The sequence below is a fragment of the Sinocyclocheilus grahami genome, unplaced genomic scaffold (assembly GCF_001515645.1).
Source record: "Sinocyclocheilus grahami isolate Dianchi unplaced genomic scaffold, SAMN03320097.WGS_v1.1 scaffold259.1, whole genome shotgun sequence".
Lineage (NCBI taxonomy): Eukaryota > Metazoa > Chordata > Actinopteri > Cypriniformes > Cyprinidae > Sinocyclocheilus > Sinocyclocheilus grahami.
This window is the reverse complement of record NW_015505438.1, coordinates 2,118,738-2,128,139: the sequence shown is the minus strand read 5'-3', so window position 1 is coordinate 2,128,139 and position 9,402 is coordinate 2,118,738. Positions and strand designations below refer to the sequence as shown.

Below are 9,402 nucleotides of genomic sequence, written 5' to 3'. Positions count from 1 at the left end.
ATATAAAAAAAAAAAAAATTCTGAAAGCAAATGCACAATCAAATAATTCCATTGCAGGATTGCACTTAGAGACAAAAGCCTAACACTGTTTGTCAAAACCCTGGGTGGAACCTACTTGTTTCAGTTTTTCAGGAGTTTGTTTCCATGTGTGTCACCCATGAGTTGTATAAGATGCATGAGTTTTACCCTGATAAGGATGTTAAAGGCACAGTAGGGCTGTTTTTCCCATTAAAATGAATGCGGGTCACCAAGTGGAGCTGTGCCTGTTTTGGGAAGCATGTTTTGGAATGTGTGTGTGTGTTTATGAGGGTTTGTGTGGGTACACATCCTTTGCAAAAGAGACTAATCTGGTGTTTGAAGAAGGTGGGTGAGTGGCATTATTTGGACCTCTGCTTTGCCTGCTTTTGTGGTGGTCTGTCTACAAATTGTGTCACTTAGCTTTACACAACCTTGTTCTCCCTTTTTCTGCCTTTTCTATCTTTCTTTGTCTTCTTCACTCTCTGTCCTGTAGGTTTCTCACTAAAAGGGAGCAGCAGTTGATGCAGAGGCACAGACATGCGGAGGAGCTTCTTGAGTGGAGACAGCGGTTGGACGCGGAGGAGGCCGAAGTGCGCCACATGGAGAAACAAGCTCTGGCGGCCTGGGAAAAACAGCAGCAGCCACGCAACAGAACACCACTGCAGCAGTGCAGCCGGGAAAGTGAGCGCCGTAAAACCAGCGGTGGACAAGAGAGTCCCTCAGGACAAGGTGAAGAGTGTGGAAAAAAAGCATTGAGATAGAAAGGAAGTGATATTGAAAGTATTCTTCTAATGCACTGCCGGTATATGCACATCAGTAACCGCAGATCAGTTGTACTCCATCTATACTTCTGTTCAAAAGAAATTATACCTTTATTTGGCAAGAACACATTAAATTGATCAAAAGTGACAGTAACGACATAAAAGATTTATATAGCAATAAATGCTGTTCTTTTAAAATTTCAATTCGTTCTTGAAAAATTTATCAAGGTTTCTACAAAAATATTACGTAGCATTAAGCAGCACAGCTGTTTTCAATGATAATAATGAAAAATGTTTCTTGAGAGCTAAATCAGCATATTAAAATTATTTCAGAAGGAACATGTGACAGAAGACTGGAGTTATGACTGCTGAAAATTCAGCTTTGCCATCACAGAAATACATTGTTAAAATATATTAAAATAGAAAAGTTATTTTAATTTGTAATAATATTTCACACTGTTAGTGTGGTACTGTATTTTTACTCAAACAAATACACCATTTTGAAAGACTTAATTCAAAAACATTTTAAAAATCTTACCTGCCCCAGATTTTTAAATGTTAGCTAGTTTTGTAAGTCGGTGTATAAGACCGTCAAAGCAATGATTATGAATTGAACTGTTACATTTTGTGTATCTGTATGCATGCTCTCACAGAAGCAGGCAGTGAAGATGATGACTCCCCAGCATTGTCTGTGTCCAGCATGCACACTGATTTGTCAGTTCCAGAGCAGCTGGCCAGCCCTTCCTCAGACCAACCTGTCTCTGAGCTACACTCTCCTCATACGGGCAACAGCCCTGCCCCTGATACCCTCTACTCACCTGAGTTTAATGCCACAGACAGCAAACAGGTGAAAACTGAAACTGTACATAGAGCGAAAAAAAAATTAATTCTGCATCTAATGTTTATGTGTTCGAGTTACAAGTAGTCCAAATTTGTTTATGTGCTGTTTCATTAAACGGGGTTGATTTATAGCTCTCTTTGGTGAGTGTGATTTACATGTCCTGACCTTGGATCCCTCTTCCTGTATGTGTTGCAGTCTCCTCCAGAGAAAGCCAGCCTCAGCTCTCTTCAGCATTCAGACAGTAGCCGGCCTGGGACTGTCACTGGCACTAGCGGAAGCAGCAAGATGCAGGTGCGCTCTAGCTCCAAGACCAGTGAGGCCTGCACCAGTGACCCTCATTCGGCCACTCCATCCGGTAAGATCCTTGCTGCCCCCATTAGACTTTGAAAAATTATCTGGATTTGCTCCATCAACGTAATGTACACTTTTTTTTTGAAGACTGCAGCATATAGAATAGTTTCATGTAGCATTTTGCTCTTAATCCATTTTATCATTGGTCTTATATATTTTTTTTTTACTTAATTTATTTTTCAAATCATAGTTCTTAAGGTGCTACATACCTGGTATGTTAATTTAGCCTGCTCCAGTTTATCCTTTACATCATTTCTAAATTGGATATGTGAATGCAGGAAGAGGAACACTGTGCCAGCAAAATATAATGCTCTGTTTATCTCTGTGTGTGCACTTCTCTGGATCAAACCACTTAGTCATGTTATAGCAGCACAGATGAGTCTACCTGCCTTGTACAGATGATCTGTCTTAAAAGAGAGACTGTGCTAAAAGAAATTGTGCTTTTTTTAGGTTTAAAACATTGCCTATCTTTATTATTTAAATGTTGTACTTTGTCACAATGTTTAGTGCCATCTTAAGCATTTTTTTTTTTTTTTTTTATAGCAAAGACAATGTTTTGACAATGGTGATTTTTTTTTTTTTTTTTTTTGGTTCTCTTACCTCAGAGACCACATCTGATCAGAGTGATATTGAGAGCCGTATTCACGCCCTCAAGGACGAGCTCCGTAAACGCAAATCTGTGGTGTATCAGCTAAAGAAAGAGCAAAAGAAGAGGCAAAAAGAGCGACTGAAAGCTCAGGAGGCGAGTCTGCTGAAACAGTTGGAGGTCAGCCATCGTCTCCTTTCATATTCACCTATTCCTGTGTGCTGTTCATCTTAAAGAAAGCACTTGTCTTGCTGTATTATTTTGCTATATTTTTTAATCGGCTATTTAAAAAATTGTCAGTATGCTGTATTTGTTCATGTTTGTCTTCCTCTGGTTCCCCAGTCATATAATGACTTTATTCAGAAGACCAAGGCTGAGTTGAGTAAAGAGCCAGACAGCACTCCAGCTACTAAACCCCAGATTAAAACTCCCACGTCAGCCACTGAAAAGCCTCGGATAAAACCCCCTCCGCTTCAGAGGTCAGCCTTGACATTTACCAATCATTTTTAATTTACTCTTCATTCTGATTTTTTTTTTGTATACTTCCCATAACATTTGATGCATGTTTACTTTACAGGCCTGAGACTAGCAAGAACTGGAAGATCGTCACAGAATCTGAGAAATCAGAGACTGTGCCCACGGAGACATCAGCAGATAAAGGTGCAATGCCTTTTAGACTAAAAACATGATTATTGGCATTAACAATATTGATTTAGACCAAATTAAAAGTATACATAATGTTAAAATTGTGTATGTTGCCTGCCTTTGTTAGCAGATGATGTTGCACCATCAAGACTTCATAAGTATTCATCAGAACATGATGACATTTCCTCAGATGAAGATCCTCCTACAGTTACTCCAACTCCAATTATGGGAAGTCCTGAACATATGGACGTTTTGAGGAGCTTGCATAGTCCAGAGTATCCAAGCCACCAATCTGAAGATGCCCCCTCAATCAAAGAACATTCTGCTAGACCAGAAGCCAATGACCTCTTTTCAGAAGATGAGAGTGTGGTCTCCAGCCACAAGTCGGGTATTATGGAGGAACTGGAATATGCAAGGTCAGAGGGGTCTGAGAATTACCAGTCTGACCAACACTCTCACCCTCTGCTTAAACTGGATCTTGGGCTTCAGATTCCATCGCTGAATGACTTGAAACCCAAATTTGAGGAGGAAAGGTTGTCTGAGAAGGATGCTGATGACAAGCCAGCAGTTGAAGATTCTGCAGATGCTGCAGAGAGTATGCGATTTACTGATTCTCCTGTAGTGAAATCAAAAGATATAGACTGTCCTTCAGCTGAAAAGACTCCTTCAGCCATAGATCGTTCTTATACCCCTGACTTCTCATTGTCCAAGAGAGAGGATTCACCAAAGATGAAAGATACACCGTCACCTTCAGGTGATGGCTATAACGATGACTTTGAGCCTTCCTTTGGGTCGTCATTTAAGGAGGATAATCATGAATCAAAGCCTACATCACCCTCTGCCCCAGAGGCCAAAGAAAAATCTGTTAAGTCTCCAATGTACAGCAGTGAAGAGAAAATTGAAGAAGAACTAAGTGTCCGATCAGGAAGCACTAATGGCAGCTTCCAAACTGAAAGTCATGCAGACCTCAATAGCCTTGGTAAAGGCTCCAAAGACGACATAATGAGTCATTCAAAATGTTCAACTTCACCACAGAACCAAATGCCAGTTTTGCCAGTAAAGGATGAATTGCCAAGCTTCTGCATTGGAGACCGGGTTTTGGTTAGTAATATACAACCAGGGACACTGAGATTCAAGGGACAAACTAACTTTGCCAATGGATTCTGGGCCGGGGTTGAACTGGACAACCCTGAGGGAAGTAACAATGGAACTTACGATGGGGTAGTGTACTTCGAATGTAGGGAAAAACACGGTATATTTGCCCCACCAGACAAGATCTCTCGTCTTCCAGAGAAATTTGAGGCCAGTGCAGAGACTGAAGATGAAGATTCATCATGTGATGACCAGCCAAATAGTAAAAACAAAGGTTCTGAGAAGCAGTTAGAGCACAGAAATCTGCTAAACAAAATTAAAGGAGAAAAATCTGACCTATATTTGCATCCTGAGACTAGAGAGCCTTTGGATGAGCATGAAAAGCCATTGGAAATTAACATCAAAAAGCTTTCCACTGGGCAAAGCACCTTTTTTAAATCTCAGCATAACCTGGATTTTAATGATATTGACTGCAATATCATTAAGGACTGTGACAAAAGTCAGTACACAGTGCCTAACGGCAGAGACAGGGACATTCTCAAATTCGAGGACACATCTGTTGATAATGTTGTTCCATTGCTCAATAATTTGGATAAAGGTACATCCAAAAAACAAAAGCAGGAAGAGGAACCAACAGCAGTCATTTTGGACCTGTTGGTTGAGGATAAGAAGTCCAGAGTTGATGGTCTTCTGAAAACCACTGACATCTCAATCGAGGAGGCCAGTCTCGATAATAGAGAAGACTTGAATAACAAAAGGGCTTTGACTATCCTAGCAGATAATCTTGTGGAAAACTTCTTAAGTGATGCGGTGAAGCAATTTCAGAAGATCAAGAAAGACAAAGAGGAGAAGTTATCAGCTGCTAACCAGTTGAAAAGAGACTTCATCAATGAAGATGATGGACTTGGAAGCAACAACGTTAAGTCTCAGAGCAGGTCTTCATCTAAAACAAAGAAGGACAGTTTCCGCACCTTCTTTGATGATGATCAGGAGGTACTTTCATCTCCAGAGCATTGCAACAGACCTGTAAGTGACCATTTTGATTTATCTAAAGATCCTATAATAGATTAAATGAGAAACCAGTTAAAAATAACCCAGTCTTTAAAGTTATTTATTGAAATGAAGTGAATGATTTACCCAACAAGCTGATAACATTGCTGATGTGTAATGCTTAAGTTGACATTTCCAGCTGTATTGACAGACATCTAGGGGCTGATGTTACCTTGGAACCCTCTTTTTAGGCCTACAGTGTGTTGCAAAATTCAAAAAGAGAATGTAAAGATAAATCAGATCTTCTCTTGATGGAAGTTGCAAGAGGTGATCTTGATTAGTGTTAACTATGCTTCTTCAACAGGAGAGCCCTGTCCTGGGTACGAGTGGACAGGAAGAGCTAGCTAAACGTCTGGCAGAGCTGGAACTGAGCCGTGAGCTCTTCGATGTCCTTGGTGACGAGCAGGACTGGTTCGATGAGGACTTTGGTCTCAGCTCACGAAAACAACAGCAGAAGCAAAAACATCAACAGCAGCAAGATGGGATTTCTAGCTCCTTGAGTTTGGGTGCGGGGGAACAGGTCAAAACACCGCCCAGGCCTGAACTTCCCGTGCAGCTGAAGCAACCAGAGGAGCCTGCCATGATTGTTCCTCACACTGTCCAGGAGGTGGAGAAACTGGTCATCGCTGCTACTCGGGAGATCTGGAAAAGCTGCAAACTGGGTCATGGTAGACCAAGACTGACTGGAGTAGCCAAACCTCAACCCTCTAATATTTTCCTGGAAGGAGACTCCAAAGCCAATGACCTGGAGGCTCAATGCCAACAAAGCTACAAACTGGTAGGTATCGAGATGCTGACGTTGAGGTGTTTGTTTAACCTTGGCAAGGTTTTTGTAGGCATTTCCATGAAGATGAGTAAAAATCTTTGCCATTCTATTTATTTACAGGCCGTCTTTGATTTATCATGGGAGGTCATTCAAGACATCTATGCAGAAGATCCAAAAGTTGATCAGCCACAATGGATGAAGCCGCATCGCCTTAATTCCACTTACTTCCATCGGGTGAAATGCCCCAATGACATCACAACAGTCCAGGTATGCAAGATATCAATGCTGCTTTAAGGAAAGTGGCATCTCATTATGATGATTATTTTTATTATATATTTTAATATATATTTTTTTTACGTATGTTTATTTGTGTATATATATATATATATTCTTTATTCAGGAATTTGTCACCACTGAGGTATTAAAGTTGTGTGGTCTAAAGAAAGAGCAGAACCAGAAAACAGACTGGCAGAAAATGATCAAATTTGGGCGGAAAAAGCGAGACAGAGTTGACCACATTCTGGTAAGTGTATTTAACTTCACATTCAGAATGCTGGTGTCTGAAATTGCAAAACTGTGTTGATTTATAGAATTATTTAGACATTTAAATGCATAAGTCTATAATCACGCTTCCTCTTCTAGGTCCAGGAGTTGCATGAGGAGGAATCCCAGTGGGTGAACTATGATGAGGATGAACTTTTTGTAAAGATGCAGCTTGCTGATGGGATTTTTGATGCCTTGCTAAAAGACACAGCTGACGTTCTGACCCAAATCCAGGAGAAGAAGTCCAAAAGAACTCTGTGATTGTGTTCTCATTTGTACAGAGAAATGCTTTAGGTACCTTCTGTTAAACACAAAATGGGGGATTTGGCATAAAAGGCCATTCAGTGAGGAATTCCCTTTCAGTCTGCTTGTGCAGGCCACGGAAAGTTGTGGATTCAGGATTCTAGACCTTGTCAGAGGTCTGACTTGTCATGGAGATGTTCACATTCTCATCTAGGAAGCCTGATGAACTCGGCTCTTGATGGTCCGGTGTTAATTGTAGCAGCTGTTTGGGTCCAGATTCCCCATACTGTGTCTGTTCGTCATTGCTGCTAAAACTGGCTCTGCCATTCTCAAGTCTCATGATTAAAACACAAGGGTCAGATCAAATCAGGACAGACCTAAGGATTTAAACATTTGTTTTTATTTCCAATTAGATTGTATCATAAGAAACACTTGTTTTTTCTTCTTCTTTTAATTCTATTAATTTTTTTTTTTTAAAGTAACATTTGAATTTGAAAGTAACATTGGAAAGTGTTTAAGGAAAATATTATTTTACCATTGACATGATTAATTGCAGAACTAAGCACAATAAGTACAATTTGAATGTTGAAATGGCAATACAGTGTAAAGGGATTTGATGCAAGATAATGTTGAATGCAAAAATATGTAAATGATATTTAACTGCTTTTTGAAAGCAACAGGAAAACTTCTGGTAATTGTTTTGTTTTGGTCCATATACACAACAATGTTGTATTGGCAACACCTGCTACAGTTACTGGTTGCCAAAAGATTGAATTGAAATATATGAACTGTGCTAAACACGGACATGCTGGTTTCTAGCCTTAACATTTGCCTTTTATCCCATTCATTTTAAGTGCCTCCATTGTTGCGTTTGCTCACACACGAGTGACTTTTCCCAGCCTTCCTTTGACCAGTGTTGTAACGGTCCCTTTTGGCTTTAATCTTGTCTTAACTTCTTTTTTCATAGCTGGACAAATACATAAGTTACTCTAATACTGTAAGATGTACATTTCTGCCTTGCCTTTGTGCATGTACCCATCATCAGAACCTTTTTAAAGTACATTTTTGTGTTTAAAAAAGACGAGTGGTAATGTTATGTTATCACTGGCACAAGGACACATTTGTTTACTTTTAAAGGCGGTGTTTTACTCATTGTGTACCTTTCCGAGGAACTGCTCAAGGGCTCAGCACGTCCATCTCGTCTGTTATCCACGAATACTGTGATTTACATTTTTTTTTTTTATAAATCAGTCGCCATTACAAGCCTGGTCTCATAAGAAACAGATTATCATCTTGTGTGTATAATTAGCTGTAACCAGCCTTTCCTCACCTCTCTAAAAGCTGTACTTCCTGAGCCAGTCTGTCCGATAGTGACCTGCAGCATCATTGTGAGGTTAGATCTAGAGTATTGTGCTGTGTCAGTGGGTCAAACTTCATCTATGCATCAACAGAGTCTCTGATACCAAGCATCAGTCGCTCATCCAATAGCATGTCTAATTATATAGGTAACAGAGATCTCTACCTCGTTCTGAAAATAGGCTACTACTAATAGTCTTTTTGGCTAATGCGTTTAAACTTTTAACTGTGGGTGGGAAATTAGGATTTGTGTGGCACAAGTGGTTTGATAATCAGTTTCTACTTTTAAATTGGTAGGTCGTAGAAATGTTTCACATCCCGTAAGTGTATGTGTATTTATAATGATGTACTGTGAGTGACAGAGGTGCACTTGAAGACTTGTAAATTGTTTTACCCATGTAAATATCGTCGATGCCTATCTCCTGAGAGTGGAAGATTGCTGTGAAATTGGACGTGGTTCCTTTTGCTTCCATGTACATATTATAGATATATTTGTTAACTGAATTGATCCTTTGGAAATTGTAAATAAAGATCTCGTCATTTCTCAGTCATAACATTTGCTGTGATATCTTTTACATTTTTTTTGTCATGACTTTTTATAATCTGAATGTACAAAATAGGGCCCTTTTTAACAAATGGTTAGTAAAAGAAGATGTGCATGTCTAAATGCTGTTTAAACCCCAGTTTTATTGTAATTTTCTAGCATGCAACATTAAATTAAACAACAAAATAGACATTTCATTAATAAAACTGAAGCAGAATGACATTCAATATTACGTTTTTGGTTGTTACACTTTGTTAACAGTGAATTGCATGTCAAATAACATTAGCATTTATGCCTTAGCTACTTTTTTCAAAAAAGAGAAACAAAAGTAATTCGTCAAGGAGCCAACAATATTCGTAATGTACAATTCTAGGTTTATTTGACTAGGAAGTGAGAGAAGAGGAGAAAGTGATCATGACATTGTATGATTTTAGTTGTTGGATACAGTCAAGGAAGTCCAGACCTCTGTTGTGGGGGAGGGGGTAAACAGACATTTGATGTATAATTTTGTTAGATACTAGTTCAACACATTCAGCAGTTCTCACAATAAATAAATATTTGTGCCTCTGCTAATGGCACAGCAAAGTGTACTATAATTGTGACATG

The 9,402-nt window shown here is 39.3% G+C and overlaps 1 protein-coding gene across 3 annotated transcripts in view; it reads left to right on the top strand.

Moving 5' to 3' along the window:
- The window catches only part of LOC107599002 (centrosome-associated protein 350), a 43,126-nt gene extending 34,323 nt beyond the window's left edge, over window positions 1-8,803 (top strand). For 2 of the 3 annotated variants that reach the window (XM_016290488.1, XM_016290486.1), the window contains 11 exons: window positions 512-747; window positions 1,433-1,626; window positions 1,816-1,975; window positions 2,577-2,737; window positions 2,900-3,036; window positions 3,135-3,217; window positions 3,330-5,320; window positions 5,649-6,122; window positions 6,231-6,377; window positions 6,511-6,633; window positions 6,753-8,803. In XM_016290488.1, coding sequence (XP_016145974.1) covers window positions 512-747; window positions 1,433-1,626; window positions 1,816-1,975; window positions 2,577-2,737; window positions 2,900-3,036; window positions 3,135-3,217; window positions 3,330-5,320; window positions 5,649-6,122; window positions 6,231-6,377; window positions 6,511-6,633; window positions 6,753-6,914 — 3,868 coding nt within the window. In that variant the 3' untranslated portion in view covers window positions 6,915-8,803. The remainder of the gene's footprint in view (window positions 1-511; window positions 748-1,432; window positions 1,627-1,815; window positions 1,976-2,576; window positions 2,738-2,899; window positions 3,037-3,134; window positions 3,218-3,329; window positions 5,321-5,648; window positions 6,123-6,230; window positions 6,378-6,510; window positions 6,634-6,752) is intronic. The other variant, XM_016290487.1, reaches the window with a different exon arrangement.
- The last annotated feature ends 599 nt before the right edge of the window (window positions 8,804-9,402 follow it).